Source organism: Halichoerus grypus, chromosome 13 (genome assembly GCF_964656455.1).
Source record: "Halichoerus grypus chromosome 13, mHalGry1.hap1.1, whole genome shotgun sequence".
Taxonomy (NCBI): Eukaryota; Metazoa; Chordata; class Mammalia; order Carnivora; family Phocidae; genus Halichoerus; species Halichoerus grypus.
Genome location: NC_135724.1, coordinates 95,146,534 through 95,166,876, shown reverse-complemented (window position 1 = coordinate 95,166,876; position 20,343 = coordinate 95,146,534). Strand labels below are relative to the sequence as shown.

Below are 20,343 nucleotides of genomic sequence, written 5' to 3'. Positions count from 1 at the left end.
GTGTGTGTGAGAGAGAGAGAGAGACGCGCGGCGTCTGTGTGTGTGTGAGAGACGGGGCGGCGGGGCGTGTGTGAGAGAGACGCGCGGCGTCTGTGTGTGTGAGAGAGACGCGCGGCGTCTGTGTGTGTGTGTGTGAGAGAGAGAGAGACGCACGGCGTCTGTGTGAGAGACGGGGCGGCGGGGCGTGTGTGAGAGACGCGCGGCGTCTGTGTATGTGAGAGAGAGACGCGCGGCGTGTGTGTGTGTGTGTGTGTGAGACGGGGCGGCGGGGCGTGTGTGAGATGCGGGCCGTGTGTGTGTGTGTGAGGGAGGTGGGGCGTGTGTGAGAGGGGCCACGAGGTGTGTGTGTGTGTGTGAGAGAGAGACGGGGCGGCGGGGCGTGTGTGAGAGAGATGTGCGGCGTGTGTGTGTGTGGTGTGTGTGTGAGGGAGGTGGGGTGTGTGTGAGGGGCCACGAGGTGTGTGTGTGTGAGAGAGAGAGAGGCGGGGCAGCGGGGCTTGTGTGAGAGAGAGAGAGAGGCGGGGCGTGTGTATGTGAGAGAGACGGGCCGTGGGGCGTGTATATGTGTTTGTGTGTGAGACAGGGCTGTGGGACCTGTGTGTGAGAGAGAGACGGGGTCATGGGGCTCTATGTGTGTGACCACACCACTTGTGTGTTTGTGACCATGCTACAGGGTGGAGGGGAGCGTGTGTGTGTGCTTGTGTGTGACCCTGTTGTGGAGTGTGTGTGTGTGCCCGTGCATGCGTGTGAGACTGGATGGGCAGGGCGGGGGTGGGACCACTCCTTGGGGGGCACTGGAAGGAGCCCCAGCCTTGAGGCTGAGAGCCAGATGCGGGGCTCGATCCCAGGACCCCGGGATCATGACCTGAGCCGAAGGCAGACGCTTAATGACTGAGCCACCCAGGCGCCTCAGTCTTAACCAGTTTTAAGCATATAGTTCTGTGGCATTAAGTACATTCACACTGTTGTGCAACCACCACCACCACCACCATCCATCTCCAGAACTTTCTCCTCTTCCCAAAGTGACACTCTGTCCCCATTAAACACTGACCCCCTATTTGCCTCCCCCAGCTTCTGGCACCCACCATTCCGTTTGTCTGTATAAATACGACAATTCTAGGGACCTCATGTAAGTAGAACCACATGGTATTTTTCCTTTCATTTAGCACAGTGTTCTCAAGGTTCATCCATGTTGTAGCATGTCAAGTTTCCTTTTTAAGGCTGAATAATATTCCACTTCATGGATACAATACATTTTGTTTATCCATCCATCAATGGACATTGGGTTGCTTCCACCTTTTGGCTGCCGTGAATAATGCTATGAAGGTAGGAGTGCAACTATCTCTAAGTCCCTTTTGGTTTTGGGGGGTATGTACCCAGAAATGGAATTGCTGGGTCATCTTTGTAGGTTTTTAAGTTAGGAGTTGACATAATCTGACTTACATTTTTTAAAATCTCACAACCCTTCCCCTGGGCAAGAAATTAAAGAATTCCTCTCTAGGGAAACTGGCCAGTCTAAGAGAAAAGGCCTCAGTTACTGAAAATGGGTGATCTCCAACAAAACTGGGTCCCTGCTTTGTCAGCCCACAGTGAGGGTACTGCCTGAGCGGCTCCAACTCTTAAAGACTGATGCACAATCAGCAGACTTTTGGGGAAATCCTGATTGGGAAAAACAAAGAGCAAAACAAATGGAAAAAAAAAATCCCCATGAACCCTGAGAAAAAAGAAACAGCATATAAATATAAAAAAAATTTAAAAATATAAAATTAAGATCCAAGGGTATTGTATCCATGAAACAAGAATGGGATACTGAGAGTGAGAAAAGGTGAGGAGGGTTAACAAAAGAACAGTAAGAGAGCAGAAAAAAGTCAGCTGAAAGGGTGGCACACACTTCTCACAGGGCCTCCAAACGTCAGGGTCAAGTCCTGCTCTAGAAGGGCCCCTTTCCAATGGCTCCATGTAGGCAGGCAATAGTATTACAGATTCTACCACAATTTTTTTTTAGTTAAAAAAAAATCTGAGGGCAGCCCTCTGGTGACACAACTGTTCTGAAAAATTAAAATCACCACAGAAAAAACTACATTATAGTTTATTGTCGTCCTAATTCAATTCAAGGTGACAAGTGAAGTCAACACTACTGTATTTTCTGACTCTAAGGCAGCATCACCTAAGATAGTTACTGCCTTTTTAAAACACAAGTTCTTATGTTAAAAGATTTGTTTCTCCATCTTCAATCCCATGACGTGGAGTCAGATCAAGTCCTGACTAGGTTGTTTCTGCTCCCTCACCCTGCGCAGGTGGGTCCCTGGACCCCCATGGGCAGTGTCTGCATTCGCTCCAGGTCCTCTTCACTTCCCCAGAGAGGCCAGGTAGACGTACCAGAACAGAGACACCAGGTTGGCAAAGAGCACTCGGAACTGCCAAGAGAACACAGGCCACAGTGAGGCCCTGAGTGTACCACCCGTCACCGACCCCCCAGGACGGAGCTCATCGTGGGTCAGTCCATCCACCCACTGCTGTATTCACTGAGCCTGTACTTCGTACAAAGCACTGTGCTAGAGGGGTGAGCAGGACAGTCTGTGCCTGGCGCTGTTACAGGCAGTAACTGTCCTGTGTCCTCCTTCACTGAGCACTCGCTCCTGGCTCGGCTTCTCACCCCAGGACTGGACATCGCGTGGTGGCTTCACCACGCCCGCCGGTGACACCCCGCCAGCCCAGGCCATGACCCTGCTTTGATGATCTGATGGAGGTACTCCCACCTGAAACTACCTCTAGTCAGCGAGTCTCCCTGACATACAAGCTCCATGAAAGCAGCAGTCTGTTCTATCTTGTTAGTCACTGTATCCCTAGAGTTTAGAGCAGTGGGGCATACAGTAGGTGCTCAGTAAATACTTGTTTAATAAACTCCACTGCCCCTTAAGCACTCACCTGCAACCACCTAAAATGGAAACCTATCACAGCCTCCCAGCTTTCTGTCCCTAGGCTGTCCAGGAGGGTCCCATTTTCCAGGCTCTCCCACTCTCCCATCCATAGATCCCTTCACATCCTCAGCCATTCTGCCTTTCCGTATCTTTATTTCCTTTCTATGTACTTTAGGATCCATGGCTCAGAGCCTTCATTGCCTTCCCCTCTTGTTCCTTAGTTGTACTCCCTGGAAAACATCCTGCCTGCTGCCCTGGGGCCCTGTGCCCATGCACAGGAGGGTCTCCAGTCAGCTCCCTCTGTCATTCTCTACAAGTTTACCCTGTCTTTACTCCCCTCAAGAAACCCATCTTACCTCCTCTCCCCTCAGTCTGGCCCTGCCCTGCCCTCTGCCCTCCCAGAGGAAAGAGAAGGTATACACGGGCGTCCCCAGTGAACAGGCACCTCTTTCCTGTCTTAGTAGAGAAGGGCCTCTGTCTAAAGCACCTCTCTGCTTCTGCCCAAATCCCATGCCCCCCTCTTTAGGGTAGCATATGGCCTCTCTTCGCTTCAAAGCCCATTCCCATCATTTCTCCCCACTTCTTCACAAACTTCTTGAGAGAATTTTGCAGACTTATGATTTCTACTTCATCCACCACTCAATTCACAGCAGTTTGGCTTTAGCCCTCATGGAGCTGAAATTGCTCTTGGGAACATCACTGATAAGATCATTGTTAAAACCAATGAAACTGATTCTCGTTTTGCTTTAACTCTGCAGTATCTGTGGTTGTGTGTCCCTGCCTTCTCCTGGTTTTCTGCTACTCCTTGGGGTGTGTGTGTGTGTGTGTGTGTGTGTGTGTGTGACCACCCAGCCTGCACCTCCCTCCCTCCTCCCAGCCTTCCAATGGAGCTGCAACTCAAGGGAATTCTGCCCAGGTCTCTCCTCTCTAGAGCAGGGGTGAAAACAAGTAGGTTACTTAAATGGTGTGCAAAAAAAGCTTAAGGTTGCAGTCCTTGGAAAGGCCTGTTTGAGAGGCTAGCCCTTCCTTGGGGCCTGGGTACTTAGAGTTCCTGAGGGCTCCCACCTTTCCCCAACTGATAAGAATGGCTCCCTAGGCCTGGACTACTTGCTAAAATAACACAGTTCATGCTGAGCACCTGCTCTCCTGGGCGTCTGGAATTCTGGTGCGTGCCAGGCAGAGGATGCCTACGTGACCAGCCCTCCCAAAAAACCCTAGGTGCTGCGTCTTTACAGGGCTTCCCTGGGCAGAAACACGGCCTACATGTTGTTGCGTTTGGTGGGACCAAAGCTCTTTTGGTAAGCGCGTGCTCTGTGTGACCCTCATGGGAGGGAGGGAGCACAGGAAGCCTGCATGGATTCCTAGGATCCAGTTGTGTATCTTTCCTTTGAGGCTGTAATAAACCCAGGCCATGAGCACACAGATGTGCCGAGTCCCTCTAGCATATCTCCAGCCTTGCGTATGGTCTTGGGGCTGGACACACATGAGCTGTCCTTGGTGTGTAAAAGCAGTGCACAATGGCGGGGCCCCTCGGCCCTGCCCCAGTGAGCTGTTCCTGCAGCTTAGAGCCCCTCCAGGCTCCCACCTTGCTCAGAGCAGGAGGTGGGGCTGCGTGGGGCAGTTTCAGCAGCCCACCTCAGACTGCGACCCCCCCTGGTGCCCAGAAGTGCTGAACCCCATGTGTGTGGCACCCCAAGGGCTGCCCCACCCCAGGTCCCACCGTCTGCCTGCTCCTCGGGTGTGCGCTGACCTCACTGCAGGTTAGGCTGCCCGTGCCTCCCTGCACATCCTGCTGGGCATGGCACTGCTTAGCACCTGCGTGCACTTTTGACTGTGACCCGCAAGGCCAGGCACTGGCAGTACTGCACCCCTGGAAAATCCAAGCTGCTCCTGGACTGGGGGCTTTTCAGAAACATTTCTGGGACCAGCGGATGAGGTGTGGACACCTGCTTTATCTGTCCCAATCCGGAACTGCTACTGATTCTGGGCAGAGAGAAAACCGCCGATCAGTCCAAGCTAAAACAAGGCTGGTGGAAGATGAGGCCCCCTCTGGTTCTGCATGGTGCCAGCTGGCCTCACCTGCAAAGGGACGTAGTTGATGTTGACAAACTGCGCCGGGGTCCAGACTTGCCAGTTCATGCGCAGCGCCGGCCAGAAGCTTCTCCTTATCTGGACAGTGACCGCAGCTGCGTCTCTCCCCTGGAAAGGAAGGGTGTGGATGGTGGGCAGCTGCCACTGTCCTCAGAACCGAAGCTGGGGTGCCAAGGTCTGCAGGCCTCCAAACCCTAACATGATGGTTTTTAAAACTGTGGATTTTGGGGGCACCTGGGTAGCTCAGTGGGTTAAGCGTCTGCCTTCGGCTCAGGTCATGATCCCGGGGTCCTGGGATCAAGCCCCGCATCGGGCTCCCTGCTCAGCAGGAAGCCTGCTTCTCCCTCTCCCACTCCCCCTGCTTGTGTTCCCTCTCTCGCTGTGTCTCTGTCAAATGAATAAAATCCCTTTAAAATAAAATAAAATAGGGCGGGGGATGGGTTAGCCCGGTGATGGGTATTAAGGAGGGCACGTACTGCATGGAGCACTGGGTGTTATACGAAAACAATGGATCGTGGATCACCACATCAAAAACTAATGATGTATTGTATGGTGACTAACATAACAAAATTAAAAAATAAATAAATAAAATAAAATAAAATAAATAAAAAATAAACCGTGGATTTTGTTCCATTTGTATGTAGACAGCACACCTGTGTGCCTAATTAGCGCTGCGGCTCTAAGGAGCCAACCACCGGCTGGGAAGTCATCAGCAGTGAGGCAGTGCCCAGGGCCCTCGTGGACCTTCATCACTCTGTGCAGAGCTGACTGAACGGCGGGATTCATGCTGTTGGCCGTGGGCACCAGAATGGCTATGTATGCCTCGGCTGTCAGTTCTGCCCAAAACAATCTCCAAAATGGATGCATTTTCAAGCAGAACTTGAAGTTTTTAAAAAATGAACCCCGATAAATTGATTCTAAATGTCATCTGAGAGGATAAATGCATAAGAATAGCCATCTTGAAAAAGAATAGCAAGAGGAGGCCTAAATTACTAAAGACTTAAAAAAATACTATGAAATGATGGTAATTAAAAGCTAAAAAAGAAAAGACATACAATGGAAATTCATAGAATCCAGCAAAAGATCAGAGAGTCCAGATAATGGCTTGCATATATGGGAATGAGAGCGTGATAAAGTGGACGTTTCAAAGTACGGGGGGATTGTTCAATAAATGGTAACAAGACAATTTGCTATTTAAGTGAAAAGAAACAAGACAAAAGTATATCTCCCACATATGAATAAAAAAATAAGAATACTAGAGGAAAATATAGAATATTTCCACTATCTTTGTGTTTGTCAAAATGTACATAATAAAATCATAAAAGAATAAAGTAAAGGAGAATATTCCCAGTATCTTCCTTGAAGGAAGCCCACAAAGGAAAAGAATGACAGATTTGAATACATAAAATTTTTAAACTCCTGTATGGAGAAACACACTATAAATAAACTTTATTTATATAACTTCAAAGGTTTAACTTTATCTGCAATTAAAAGACAAAAACCTGAAAAATGGGAAAAATATCTACAGTCTGTATTTGGCAAAGGATTGATGTCCTTAATATATACTAATATACAATCAGTGAGAAAAAAGCAAACACTGATAGAAAATAAGCAGTTAATACAGTAAGCATATAAAAAGATGTTCAACCTCATAAATATGCATACATTATTTTTTATGTATCAAATTGCCAACTATTTAAAAGAAAAATACAATCCTGGTTGTCAAGAGTGTGGGGAAACAAACCTCGCCCAGAGGACAAATCTGCGAGGGTTGGGCGCTCTGGGGTCACAAAGCCTAGTTCTGACAGGACTCACGGGCTCGCAAGTTATGGGAACTTAAGCCGTGGGCCTGAGCTTCCTCAAAAATGGGGTTGACTTGTGGCTCAAATGACCCAAAGGACTCAATGCAGAGCTTGGAGCAAGTGCTCAATAAATGTCAGCAGTTTGTACTATTCTATAGCCCTGCAGGAAGAACAAGCAAGGACAGCCTTTTTGGACAATTCTAGGAATTAACCAAACAGGAACCCTTACACAAAAGGGACAGGCATACGGGGGAATACCATGCAGTCCAAACGTGATTATCTATGATCAAAAAAATGCTGGATGTTGGCAGAGCATAGGGAATTGAGTCCGTGATCCTGTAATTAGAGTTGTGTGGTGACACTTGCGCTGAGCACGGAGGAAAGAGAAGCTGAATCACTGCGCCGTAGACCTCAATCTAACATGACATCGTGTGTCAACTACATTCAAATTAAAAAAAAAATTTAAATGCAGATGCAGAAGCATCTATAGTGTGTGTGGTATAATGTGGTCCCACATAGATCATTTATGTGTTGGGTACCTTACACACTCTGGTCACCTATGACATATGTATTCAGGGTTCTCATCTTTTAATGAACATACATTCCTTTCATATTTGGAAGGATAAAAAGGGATGTGGGTGCCCTTTGCTTCCCCCTACCTCAGATTTCCTAAGGGCTTGCCCAACACCTCTTTTTACTATCAGGGACTTATTACTAACCAGTTAAGTTGAAGCATCTTTCCTGCCCCCCCTGAACACTTTAGACCACAAGGGGTGTTCTCCTCAGGAACCCGAACTCAAGATGCTGCTTCAAAATGAAACCTGAGGGAGAAGGATTTACCTGCTGTGATTGGTTGGGACAATTACTTTCAGGGCAGAACATGACACATCTTGGGCACACAGTGGATGGAGAGTTGGGGAGGGGGTAGAGGTGAACTGGGAAGGGACTGGGCTGGGCACAACCAACAGACATGCCTGGTGACTCTGCTCGGACACACCTCTCGTGTGGTGGTTGTGATGGTTTAAATCTATGCTGACTATGGTAACCTCTTCAGAGCACTTGTGACGTTCAGGACTGAGTTAGCACAGGGTTCTGCAATGCCATCGGGGGTTTCATGAATCCCACGGACCCCCTTCTCAGAATCCTGTTTGTATAAAATAAAATATATGGGATTACCAAGGAACCAACTATACTGAAATACACCTTTCAAAATATTCAGGAAAAGAATCTCAGGATAGATGAGTAGATGTGCTTGCTTACTGACACAGTGACAGGACTTGAGGCAGGTAGAAGGGGCCACGAAACATAAAAGATGTTCTGTAACAAATGACGCGTGGTGTCAAGACGCCTTCTCCCTGTGGCCCAACAGGTCCTGCCGACATAACCGTGGTCTGTCTGACGTTCATAAAGGGAAGCGAGGAATTTCAGTTTGAGTGTACTGCAAAGTTCACAGGCCCTCTGCTTTCCACCCACAGATGCCAGGACAAGAATCGCTGAGCCAAACTAAGAGCTATGGCAGAAACCAACCTCCAGGAAGTTCATGATGAGGAAGAACAACAACAGGAAGGCCGGTGCAAAGAGGAGGCGGTCCAGCAGGAGCCTCTTGAGCCCAGCCAAGGGGACCTCGGAAGGGATCCAGTGCTCCATGAAGACATAGAAGAAGTGACTCAGTGGCCCTGTGAAGAAGAACCTGAGGACCCACGGTGGGGGTGAGCAGGACTGCCATTCTCTGGGCGTGCCCTTCTTGGGTCCAGCTTCACCCCCAAACCCCAGGTCCTAAACCCTGCCTCCCTGGAGCCTCCCATCACTGACCACACAGGTCTGTGTGGTCCTTCTAGAAAACAGGCTTTCTTTGAATCTGCTTCAAGCACTCTTTTTTTTTTTTTGTCTCTGATAGACCTGCCTTGGATCTCCCATCAATTTCCATGCGTCCAGCTCCTTTTCAACACTGTCAGCTGGGAGACTTTGTTCATGATTGTTCTGGACAATGAACCCACCATTGTCCCGGCCACGCTCTAGTCCAGGTCCTGTCTCACTGTCTTCATAGCCTGTGTCACCATATGTCATGATCTCATCTGTTTAGTCATACGGTACCCTCTTTGCTGAATAGAGGTAACCGTCCCAGGACAGGATTGTGCCTGTCTGTTCACTGGGCGTGAACACACTGTCCACAGCGCCTAGAACACGGCCTGGCTCAGAGAAGGTGCTCAAGGATGAGTAAGTGGGTGCATCGCTCGTGTCAGAGCTTTTCATCAAACCCTCCTGGGCAGTTAGCGGGAGTGAAACCTGGTGCCGTGCACTAGCTGGTCTGTACTGACCCTGTGTGTTCCCAAGTGCGGATACTTGGGACACGACTGAACACAGCCACCGCATCTGCTGGTACAACAGACCGTAGCTCTGTAAAATTCAGCAGTAAAAAGATGTGCAGGGACCCAGGCTCTTCCAGTTTTTGACACTGGAAGTCCTCACTCAAGTGGTTCTCAGCTGTTGCTTCCTCCTCCACAGGTTAAGTGGCCTAGAGCAGGGGTCCTTAGTGAGAGGGAACAGAGTCTTAACTTTATTCATTCTTTAGTGATCCCTCCACCCAACGTGGGGCTCGAACTCAAGACCCCAAGGTCAAGAGGTGCATGCTCTACCGGCTGAGCTAGACGGGCCTTGAGAGGGAACAGAAGTCTTGAAGATGGAAACTGAGTAACACTTCCCAGGGGATTCTGACACACTCCCTCCCTCCAGGGTGATTATGGCTTCAACTACATTATGGAAACGTTGTGATGACCGCAACCAACATGCTTACAAATACAAAGTGATATTTCTGAATTTTAAATTGAAAAAATGACTCTTGTGGCAAAAGACTTCAAAATAATCCATCTATACAAACACTATTGTTAGCCTGAGAACTCAGGGAAGACTTAATTGGTAAAACTGAATCTCTGTGGTCTTTGCAATTCCAAAAGTGGTTCAGAAACTGGACACTTTTCAGTATACCTAAGTATTTATTTTCTGGATGCTTACACTATGAAAATAACGGAAACAACTGACCATATTTGAGTCTGTTTTCCTCTTTCATAGTCTTTGTGTCTTGAAGGCTAACTTAGGTTTAGGTGAATTATCTGCCCTCAGATCTCTCAGCCCAATGAAGACAGCCACCCCCACCCAAGCAATTCAAAAGGAAAACCATAAAACAAGTTCACATTACCCACCATTCTGATTTTTTCCCATGATTACTTCAATGCTTTTTTAAAAATTATTTCTCCAGGGGCGCCTGGGTGGCTCAGTCACTAGGCGTCTGCCTTCGGCTCAGGTCATGATCCCGGGGTCCTGGGATCGAGCCCCGCATCGGGCTCCCTGCTACGAGGGAAGCCTGCTTCTCCCTCTCCCACTCCCCCTGCTTGTGTTCCCTCTCTCGCTGTGTCTCTCCCTCTGTCAAATAAATAAAATCTTAAAAAAAATTATTCCTCCAAATTAGGTTATTTCAGAAACTTGGTCTTATACCCTCACTTTGTTGCAATCAGTCTGCTACTGGGTAGACCAGCCCCTTGATGGAACTCACCCATAAATGGCATATCTGAGAGGCCCAATGACATCTAGCTTTTGGGAGTTTTCTTTTTCCCGCTTCTTCACAATCAACTGGGCCAGGAAGTTCCCAAGTGCTGACAAAATGCCACTGTGGACAGAGATGTAATCAGATAACAGGAGAAAGCAGCAGGAGGGTGGCCCGTTCCTGTATGTAATCAGCACGGCTGTGCGGAGAGCAGCGTGGGATGGGGAGAGATGAGTCCTTTCTAAAGCAGCCCCGGTGTAAGGTTCCTACATCAAAAGGTGGAGACAGTAGAACTTCACACACAGACAGACACACACACACACCCCTGGTCTGTGGACTGCACCTGCCAGTGTCCTGGGTGCGATACTGCACTAGAGGGTTACAAAATGTTACCAGTGGGGGAGACTGGGCAAAGTGTACAAGGGATCTCCCTGCATTATTTCTTACAACCGCATGTAAACCTACAATTACCACAATATAAATTTCAGTAGAAAGGTGGAGATGGGCCCAGCTGCTCCAAGGTTTGGTCTATAGTTACCTTCTGATAAGCTCTGTGTGCTAAAAAAATCCAAAATTCTTTGTATGGCTGGTAAGGACCTTCTTGATCTGATCCTTGGCCACCACCTCCTCACCTGGTCCCTTCCTCACTGTTCATTTTCTGCAGCAACACAGACCTTCTTTCCACTGCTCCCCTGTTAGCTTGCTCCTCGCTCAGGACCTTTGCACTGGGTACCCTCCGCCCAGAGAGCTTTTGCTTTCCCTCCTTCAGGTCTCTGTTCCAATGTCACCTCCCCAGATAAAACCTCCCTGACCTCCCTGTTTATCTTGCTTTTTGTCTAGTTTCTCACTAGAATAGAAAGCCCACTGAGGGTAGGGACCTTCCCTACCCATCTGACTGCTGGTGCTTCACGCCCCGGAAGCATGCTGTGCGTATTTATGAAAGGCTGCGTTTAATAAGAGGGGATGAACTTATAAAATTAACTGACTAAAGCTAACGAAGGAGAACGATGTCTCATAAAAAGTTTAGAACCCCAAATCAAAGGGTGCAACGGACCGGCAGGCCCGGGGGGAGGGGCCTTTGGTCGCCTCTCCCCCAAGTGCAAAGCTGCTAAGACAAGGCAAGCAAACAGCTGCCGCCCGCCCAGGCTAAGGGTGCCGCTCGAGACACGCACCCGCACGCCCCTGACCTCGGCGCGAGCGCAGGTGCCAACGAGCCGTCCGGCTGCGGCCGCCAAGGGGAGGTGGGCCGGACCCACGCACCTCCGGGCGGGGACCTCCAGGGAAGGGGGCCTGACGCCCTCGGTCGGTGCATTCCTTTGGTCCGGCTCCCTGGCAACGACCCGCCAGAACCGGACGCACGCAGCCGCCTACGCTGAGCTCTCCGGCTAGAGCAAGGCTTTGGGGGTCGTCTGACTCGCGGCATCTCGCCTTTCGCACCCAAATCCCCGCACAGAACGCGTCTACGGGGCTGCGTCCCCGAGGCCGGCCGAGCTGCGGGCCGCCCCCCGCCCGGGCCCGACCCCTCCGCGCCGACCTGGTGGCCGCCTTGGTGAGCACCGGGTAGAGCCGCAGGAGGCGCAGGTACTGGGCGAGCGCCCGCTGCGGCAGCGCCCCGAGCCCGGCCCCGGCCCGCAGCTTCGACGCCGCCGGCGCCATCGATCGGCACCGCAGCTCCGCGGCCGCCCGGGCCCCCGACCCCGCCTCTCGCCCGCCCGGGCGCGGGGACGGCCTCCCATTTCCCGCCCCGCCGCGGCCCGCAGCGCGGCCCGGGGCAGACCCCGCCGTGCGCGGCTCGCGCGTCCGCACACTTTTCCCTGAGTCCCTATCAGGCCGCCTCCCCCCCGGCGCCCGCGGCGATAGGAGCTCGGTGGGGCGGGACGCGGCGAGCCTCCCGATTGGGCGGCGGGCGCTTCCGCTCTCTCGCGAGACTTGGTGGGAGCGCGCCAAATTTCTCCGGGAGAGCGGCGGCGGTCCGGGCGCGGCGCGATGGTTCTGAGGAACAGCGGGCGGCGGCGCGCGGAGCCGGGCCCGGACGGCGAGGCCAGCCGGTGAGGGGCGCCGGGGCTCCCGGGCGGGCGGCGGGCGGGACTGCCTTGTGCGGAGCTCCGGGCGCGCAGCCGCGGCGGTCCTTCGCAGGCCGCCACCCAGCGGCGCGGTTCTCCTGCGTTCGCTCTGGTTTCCGCGCGCTGAGGACAGACGGCTCTGTGGAAGCGCGGTCGGCGACTGGGCGGCGGAGCCGATGGGGCCGCCCGTCAGCGCCTGCGGACCGGGGTGGGGGCGGTCACCCGCGCCACCGCGATCACAGCGCGCGCGCACGCTCCTCGCCTCTCCTCCCTCCCGGCTCGCGGGGGGCCGACCCCGGGCCGTGCGGGGGACTGGGCGGTGTGCGCGCGGGGCCGACCCCGGGCCGTGCGGGGGGCTGGGCGGTGTGCGCGCGGGGCCGACCCCGGGCCGTGCGGGGGACTGGGCGGTGTGCGCGCGGGGCCGACCCCGGGCCGTGCGGGGGGCTGGGCGGTGTGCGCGCGGGGCCGACCCCGGGCCGTGCGGGGGGCTGGGCGGTGTGCGCGCGGGGCCGACCCCGGGGCCGTGCGGGGGGCTGGGCGGTGTGCGCGCGCGGGGCCGCCCCCGGGGCCGTGCGGGGGGCTGGGCGGTGTGCGCGCGGGGCCGACCCCGGGGCCGTGCGGGGGGCTGGGCGGTGTGCGCGCGGGGCCGACCCCGGGCCGTGCGGGGGGCTGGGCGGTGTGCGCGCGGGGCCGACCCCGGGGCCGTGCGGGGGGCTGGGCGGTGTGCGCGCGCGGGGCCGCCCCCGGGGCCGTGCGGGGGGCTGGGCGGTGTGCGCGCGGGGCCGACCCCGGGGCCGTGCGGGGGGCTGGGCGGTGTGCGCGCGGGGCCGACCCCCGGGGCCGTGCGGGGGGCTGGGCGGTGTGCGCGCGCGGGGCCGACCCCGGGCCGTGCGGGGGGCTGGGCGGTGGGTTCCCCGAAGGGGCCGGGACAGCGGTCAGTGAGCGCTTCCCCGGCGCACGCTTTGTGAATGGAAACAAGTCGGAGCAGATCGTTCAAGTAATTTCTTTCAGATAATGTGTTCGTGCAGAAGTTTACCTTGTAGACAACAAAAGTAGATATTTTCTTATCTTTGTGTTGATGTTTAATAAATGCCGCAAATGCTGTTTGCTGAGTACCCGCTGTATACAGAGAAGCCTGTCTGCTTATCATATGTATATGATTTGTCGCTGCTCGTTTTTAGGCAGAACTAGAATCCCGTCCAAATTGGTCATCAGAATTCTTGTTTTTTGTACTGTGCTGCGAGCTTTGCAGTTTTCATTGTTTCTTATAACGTGCATGAAAATCTTGTGTGGTTGATACGGTTAATTCCATTTTACCAAGAAACAAACTAATAATAAATTTGAGAACTCTCATTTTAGAACTAAAAATACAAAGCAACAACTTTTTTGTTTTGAATTAATTGTAGATTCTTATGCAGTTGTAAGAAATTACACAGAGAGGGGATGCCTGGGTGGCTCAGTTGGTGAAGCATCTGCCTTCAGCTCAGGTCATGATCCCAGGGTCCTCGGATTGAGACCCATGACGGGCTCCATGCTCAGCGGGGAGCCTGCTTCTCCCTCTCCCACTCCCCCTGCTTGTGTTCCCTCTCTCGCTGTGTCTCTCTCTGTCAAATAAATAAATAAAATCTTAAGGGGCACCTGGGTGGCTCAGTTGGTTAAGCGTCTGCCTTCGGCTCAGGTCATGATCCCAGGGTCCTAGGATCAAGCCCCACGTCAGGCTCCCTGCTCAGCGGGAAGCCTGCTTCTCCCTCTCCCTCTCCCCCTGCTTGTGTTACCTCTCTCGCTGTCTCTCTCTCTCTGTCAAATCAATCAATAAATAAAAATCTTAAAAAAAAAAATTACACAGAGCGATCCCATACACCCATAAGCTAGTTCCCCCCGGTGGTATCATCTTAGTTACTAGAACGCTAGGTCACAACCAGGAAATTGATGTTCATGCAATGCATGGATACTCAGTTACGTATGTGCGTGTATTTAGTTCTGTGCACATTGTGTGTTTGTGACCACCACCACAATCAAGACGCAGAACAAGTCTATCCCCAGGACCCCTCATGCTACCCTTTTATAGCCACAGCCACCTTCATTCCTCCCTCTTCCTCATCCATGGCAGCCACTAATCTGTTCTCCACCTCTAATTTTATTTCAAGAACTCTACGTAATTCAGATTATAAAGTGTATAATTTCGGGGGATTGGCTTTTTTCACTCAGCATAATGCTCTTGAGATCCATCCAAGTTACTGCATGAATCAGTAAGTTTCTTCTATTTTATTGATGGATAGTATTCCATGGGATGGATGTGACATAGGTTATTTACCTGTAGGTAGTATCTTGGTTGTTTCCACTTTTTGGCTATAATGAATAAAGTGGTATGAATGTTCACACATGAGTTTTTGTATGAATGTGAGTTTTCCTCCCTCTGGGATAAATGCTCAGGAAGGGGGCAGAGGGAGAGAGGGAATCTTAAGCAGGCTCCATTCCCAGCGCAGAGCCCAATGCGGGGCTCAGTCTCATGACCGTGAGACCATGACCTGAGCCAAAATCAAGAGTCGTGCACTGAGCTGACTGAGCCACCCAGGTGCCCCTGTACATTTTTAATATCCCATAAGGCAGCAGCATCTAGCCATGATGGTTGTTTTTATCAGTGTTCTGGTTACAGAGTTGAACAGGTTTTGAGGCTGCTGCCCCAGTCATGTTTCCCATGATTTCTGTTACTTTAATGAACTGTTTGCCAAATATAAGGTTTTTCAGGGATGGATCTACTGTGTTGCATCCAAAATGCTTACACTGGTTGGACTGAGGGTTTCGGGAATAGATAAGAGTCATGATCAGTGAAGACAGGATTTCCCTCCTTTTATTCAGGGATGATGGCCCCTCTTCCTCTGTCTCGGCACTTAAGCGCCTGGAGCGCAGTCAGTGGACAGATAAGATGGATTTGCGGTTTGGGTTTGAGAGACTCAAGGAGCCTGGTGAGAAGACAGGCTGGCTCATCAACATGCACCCTGTAAGCACCTGGGCAGCTGCTGGCTTAGGCCTTTGAAGAGCGGGTGGCACAGGTGGAGGTGGGCTTGTTCGTAGCTCTCCTTCTTTCTTCTTCAGCGTCACTGGGCTGTGAAGAAGCCACTGGGACTCAGGGGGGTCCCTGTTAACCTATAAAAAGTTTTCAAGAATGAGGGAGAGATTGAGAGAAATCCACACTTGGAAGATGTGATGCAGTTCTTGTGAATGGGGAATATTTATGTGGGGGAGGAGAAAGATTTTGTCTCTGCTCAGTTTCCCACAGAGGAGGAGCAAGAGGGTCCTTGTACTTGCGTAGGGGATAACTTGGTGCCCGTGTTCACTGATTCTCTTGTAGACCGAGATTTTAGATGAAGACAAACGCTTAGTCAGTGCAGTGGATTACTACTTTATTCAAGATGATGGGAGCAGATTTAAGGTAAGGTCTTGAACCCCAAGAAGCTAAGACCCACTCAGTGATGAGATGTAGCTGGGTCCAAAATGGCAGGTGTTCATTTAAGTGGGAGGAGAGGGGTTGAGAGGCTTCGGGTGTGCAGCTGCCCGAAGCCTGTTGGGGACATGGACCCCTTGGAGCCACATGGGTCACCATTTACTATGTCATAAGAGAACCAACTTGGAAAGCCTGAGAGAGGAGTAGTTTTGTCTCTCTCAAACTTTTGCCCCTGCCGTATGCGCAGGTGCTAATTCCGGACTGCATCACCTTGTAAGAGATGTCAAGGTCAAAGATATGTTAGATCTGGGCAGCTTGTGGGGATAGCAGCAAACAGCCTGTCTTCACTTATCTCCCTTTTTTCTTTCTCATTGCCCATGAATGGGTTGGTGGCTCTTGCAGGTGGCCTTGCCCTACAAGCCATATTTCTACATTGCAACCAGAAAGGTAAGTCTGTGGTCCATAGAATCAGGTCACACGACCTGTGCCTCATTTTATGGGGTGTGTGTGTGTGTGTGTGTGTGTGTGTGTGTGTGTGTGTGTTTCAGAACTGAAAGTAAAGAGGCCTCTAGAGAAACGGGCAAGGAAGACAGTAGGTTTTACTAATGGGAAGTTCTTTCATTCTGATCTCGATTTAGGGATGTGAACGAGAAGTTTCATCTTTTCTCTCCAAGAAGTTTCAGGGTAAAATTGCTAAAATAGAGACTGTCCCCAAAGAGGATCTGGACTTGGTGAGTATCACCGGACCCTCCAGGGTAAATGAGTTTGGTCTACCTTGCCCCTGGGGTGAGATGGAAGAGGCCAAGTTTAGCACCTGTGGGATGGTGTATGGATGATGGGGCTTTGGTGACTGTGCGTATGTCCTCGTAGAGAACTCTGGTGGTTTAGTTGTACCACATGCAGAGTTGGACAAGATGCTTTGGACCTGCGAACAGGTCTACTCATGTATTTACCTCTGAGTTGTTCTCCCCTTATTTTCTTACCCCAATAAAGTCCTTTTTCTCTTGAACTCATGAGCACAATCTCATCACTTTGTAGCCAAATCACTTGGTGGGTTTGAAGCGAAATTACATTAGGCTGTCCTTCAACACCGTGGAGGATCTTGTCAGAGTGAGGAAGGATGTCTCCCCTGCCGTGAAGAAGAACCGGGAGCAGGGCCATGCCAGTGATACCTACACAGCTATGCTCTCCAGGTAAGCCTTCTCATAAGCAGAGCCCCCAGGCGGTCCACAAGGACTGTTTCCCATGTTTCCTACGTTGACAGGATGGATAGGAAGCAGGAAAACTGAGTAATGAAGTTACCTTAAGGATTAGCTCTGTTCAGTGTAGAAACACTTGCAAGCAATTAGGTAGAATTTCTTTTTTTTAATTTTTAGTTATTTATCTGTTTTACTTCTTTGAGAGAGAGCAAGAGAGTGTGAGCGGGGGGAGGGGCAGAGGGAGAGGGAGAATTCTAAGGAGGCTCCACGCCCAGCACGGAGCCCAACATGGGGCTCGATGTCACCATCTTGAGATCATGACCTGAGCCAAAATCAAGAGGCGAACCCCCAACCAAGCCACCAGGTGCCCCAGCCTAGGTAGGATTCCTTATGTGCTGCATTTGCGTTAAATAAGTAGTGGTTTCCTGGGTGGTGTCTTAGCAACACCTGTTTCTTACATAGGGGCGGATTTGTGGCTCCGAAGTTTGAGTTGCTGTAACAGTAAAGACATTTTGGATTCCCAATGACACCACTTTTTTTTTTAAAGATTTATTTATTTGAGAGAGAGAGCGAGTGTGAGCATGGGGAGGGGCAGAGGGAGAGAGAGAATCCCAACCAAGCCAGCTCACCGCTGAGCAGGGAGGGGAGCCCGATGTGGGACTCGATCCTAGGACCCTGGGGTCATGACCTGAGCCCAAGGCAGACGCTTAACTGACTGAGCCACCTAGGCACCCCAGTTTTTTAAGTTTTTAATTTCCATCCTATAAAACACATGTCCTAAGTGTGTACGGAATTTCCGGTCTGACCTACTGCTGTGGGACGGTGTCCTCTGAGGTCATCTTTAAGAAGGGCCTGTCTGGTCATCTCTGCCACCTCGATTTACCTCCTGTGTTTACTCCACGTGGACTCTGGTCTTCCCCCTGTTCTGACCCCAAGCAGAGTATAGTTGAGTAAGCTGGTCTCTCTCTGTTTTGCAGTGTTCTGCAAGGGGGCAGTGTGGTTATTGATGAAGAGGAAGCCTCTAAGAAGGTCACCGACCAGTTGGATAACATTGTGGACATGCGGGAGTATGATGTGCCCTACCACATCCGCCTCTCCATTGACCTGAAGATCCATGTGGTGAGTGGGCCGTCCCTTTCAGGCAGCTGGAAAGTTAGGAGGTGACCCTGAAAGGATAAATCCATAGAGAAATACACCTCCTGGGACAGATGCAGAGCTCTTTATTAACGTGCTACCCGTCCTGCAGGCTCATTGGTACAATGTCAGATACCGAGGAAGTGCCTTTCCTGTGGAAATTGCCCGACGAGATGACCTTGTTGAACGACCCGTGAGTACTGCTTGCATTTCCTCCATCCTGACTTTTCCACTTGTTTCTGGAGAGATCTCATTTGGTGCTGAAGGATGAATTTGATTCAGAGATTTGTTTTCTTCTTTTTCCTCAAATACTTTTTTAAAAAAGTTGTAGGAAAAAAATTTTTTTTTTTTTGTCTGTTTCTGACCGAGTATAATTTCACTTTGTGCTTACGCATCACCATGTGATGTCCGTGTTTGAGCTAGGCTGGATCTGAACATTTGAGGGAAAGCTCTGTCTTCCATTTTAGGTGGTTGATAGCAAAGTGATGTGGTGAAAAATGGATTTATAACTGGAAGGCCTTGGTTCAGGGACGGCTTTGTGTTCTTGGGCAAGTCTGTATTCCTGTTTTCTCGTTTCCAAAACGGAGATGTCAGCTCTGTACCACGATCTATCTGGGTTGTCCTAAAGGTCAAAATGAGATCATGCATTTTCAAGCACGTTGAGACTCAAGTGTTCCATAATTCTAGGATTTTCCTGTCATGCTCTAACCTCTTGTATGTGTTTAAATTTTTATGCCATCCGTGAATCATGGCATTCTTGATATAGCTCAGTCAACCCCAAAATGCCTGTCTCACTTCTTTTGGAACCTCTCCCTGTGGCAGCTCGACTCTTTTAGCAGCTAGAGGTGGAGGTGGTAGGTGTTGAGAAGACCAGTGGGATCTCTAGAGTTCGGCTTGGTTTCTCTCCAACTTAATGAGACATTGTGTCCCTGCAGGACCCTGTGGTATTGGCATTTGACATCGAGACGACCAAACTGCCCCTCAAGTTTCCCGACCCTGAGACTGACCAGATTATGATGATTTCTTATATGATTGATGGTCAGGTAAGTGGTACCTTTTGGGATGTAAGCTTCGTAGGAGCAGGAACCTTGTCTTGTCCCTAAACCAGAGCAGTATCCACCCTATGCTTAGTATATTTTGGGTGAAAAATTAGTGAGTTGAGTCCAGGAAAGTGAACGAACCAGCCGTGCTCCTTCCAACAGAAACTTGAGACATTCGGGGCTCTTCTTGGGAGAGCTGCGGTGCCTTCCCGTTGCTGCTCCTGGAGCAGGAGCTTCTGGGCCAAAGTGGAGAGGTGTGTTTTGGCTTTCTGTGTCCTAACTCGTGCCGATGGCTCACGCACTTCCCAGGGCTACCTCATCACCAACAGGGAGATCGTTTCAGAAGATGTTGAAGATTTCGAGTTCACCCCCAAGCCAGAGTATGAAGGACCTTTTTGTGTCTTCAATGAACCCGATGAGGTAAAGAGGTGTCCCTCGGTGGGGCGCCTGGGTGCCTCAGTCGGTGAAGCCTCTGCGTTTGGCTCAGATCATGATCCCAGGGTCCTGGGATTGAGCCCCGCGTCGGGCTCCCTGCTCAGCTGGAAGTCTGCTTCTCCCTCTCCCTCTGCCTGCCGCTCCTCCTGCTTGTGCTCTGTCTCTAGCTCTGCTCTCTCTCGCAAATAAAAAATAAAATCTTTAAAAAAAAAAAAAAAGGTGTCCTTTGGGATACTGCCAGGTATTTGGGGTGAAATGGGAGGAAGAGGACTCGGCGCTCATGTAATCAGAATGGCAGCGTGCTGGATGGGGTGTTTAGCGGCGGGGTCCTCGTTCACGCTGGAAGCACTGGGTGGGTATGGAAATGGAACAGTGACATGAGGTCCCTGCTTTTCCTGAACTTTGGGAGGGGTGTTAGGAAACAGCTTGAAGAGAAGCAGAAATCCTCTGACAGCTAAGAATCATTGAATTCAGGTTCATCTAATCCAGAGATGGTTTGAACATGTCCAGGAGACCAAACCCACCATCATGGTCACCTACAATGGTGACTTTTTTGACTGGTAAGTCTGATGTCTTGTGAGTAACTAAAATGTGTTTGGGACGGGATGTTGCATGGTGGTGTGAATATGCTCATTTATTAACGGTTAAGAGGAAAAGAGTCTGTGAGAGGAG

The 20,343-nt window shown here is 51.0% G+C and overlaps 2 protein-coding genes across 7 annotated transcripts in view; one reads left to right on the top strand and one right to left on the bottom strand.

The window, feature by feature from the left end:
- Positions 1-2,073: 2,073 nt before the first annotated feature.
- Positions 2,074-12,183, bottom strand: PXMP2 (peroxisomal membrane protein 2). 6 transcript variants are annotated; one of them, XR_013443574.1, is made up of 7 exons: positions 11,890-12,183; positions 10,365-10,478; positions 8,342-8,504; positions 8,075-8,209; positions 7,812-7,958; positions 7,534-7,635; positions 5,001-5,120 (listed from the first exon to the last, which is right to left on the bottom strand). XR_013443574.1 is itself a non-coding variant. In XM_078061173.1 (6 exons), exons 1-6 carry the CDS (start codon positions 12,009-12,011, stop codon positions 2,349-2,351), a joined length of 723 nt encoding a protein of 240 aa, XP_077917299.1. In that variant the 5' UTR covers positions 12,012-12,165; the 3' UTR covers positions 2,074-2,348. The 6 variants fall into 6 exon arrangements, 3 of the variants coding, with proteins under 3 accessions (XP_077917299.1, XP_077917300.1, XP_035927750.1); XM_078061173.1 differs by lacking the exons at positions 7,534-7,635; positions 7,812-7,958 and adding an exon at positions 2,074-2,417 and having other exon boundaries at positions 11,890-12,165; XR_013443573.1 differs by having other exon boundaries at positions 7,534-7,958.
- A 150-nt stretch (positions 12,184-12,333) lies between these two features.
- Positions 12,334-20,343, top strand: part of POLE (DNA polymerase epsilon, catalytic subunit) — a 48,479-nt gene continuing 40,469 nt past the window's right edge. Inside the window, exons 1-11 of the mRNA XM_078061172.1 lie at positions 12,334-12,403; positions 15,278-15,419; positions 15,771-15,851; positions 16,266-16,310; positions 16,502-16,594; positions 16,902-17,056; positions 18,040-18,181; positions 18,309-18,389; positions 19,132-19,239; positions 19,546-19,656; positions 20,146-20,231. Of these exons, the coding sequence (XP_077917298.1) occupies positions 12,342-12,403; positions 15,278-15,419; positions 15,771-15,851; positions 16,266-16,310; positions 16,502-16,594; positions 16,902-17,056; positions 18,040-18,181; positions 18,309-18,389; positions 19,132-19,239; positions 19,546-19,656; positions 20,146-20,231 (1,106 nt within the window). The 5' untranslated portion in view covers positions 12,334-12,341. The remainder of the gene's footprint in view (positions 12,404-15,277; positions 15,420-15,770; positions 15,852-16,265; positions 16,311-16,501; positions 16,595-16,901; positions 17,057-18,039; positions 18,182-18,308; positions 18,390-19,131; positions 19,240-19,545; positions 19,657-20,145; positions 20,232-20,343) is intronic.

What these genes read in the sequence shown, in the direction of transcription:
- PXMP2 (XM_078061173.1), bottom strand. Translation starts at nt 12,011, where the DNA reads ATGGCGCCGGCGGCGTCGAAGCTGCGGGCCGGGGCCGGGCTCGGGGCG. An exon ending in CTCAGATATGCCATTTATGG is followed by an intron (nt 8,505 to 10,364) that starts GTGAGTTCCATC and finishes GTGGGTCCTCAG; the next exon opens with GTTCTTCTTCACAGGGCCAC. An exon ending in TCAACTACGTCCCTTTGCAG is followed by an intron (nt 2,418 to 5,000) that starts GTGAGGCCAGCT and finishes TTCTCTTGGCAG; the next exon opens with TTCCGAGTGCTCTTTGCCAA.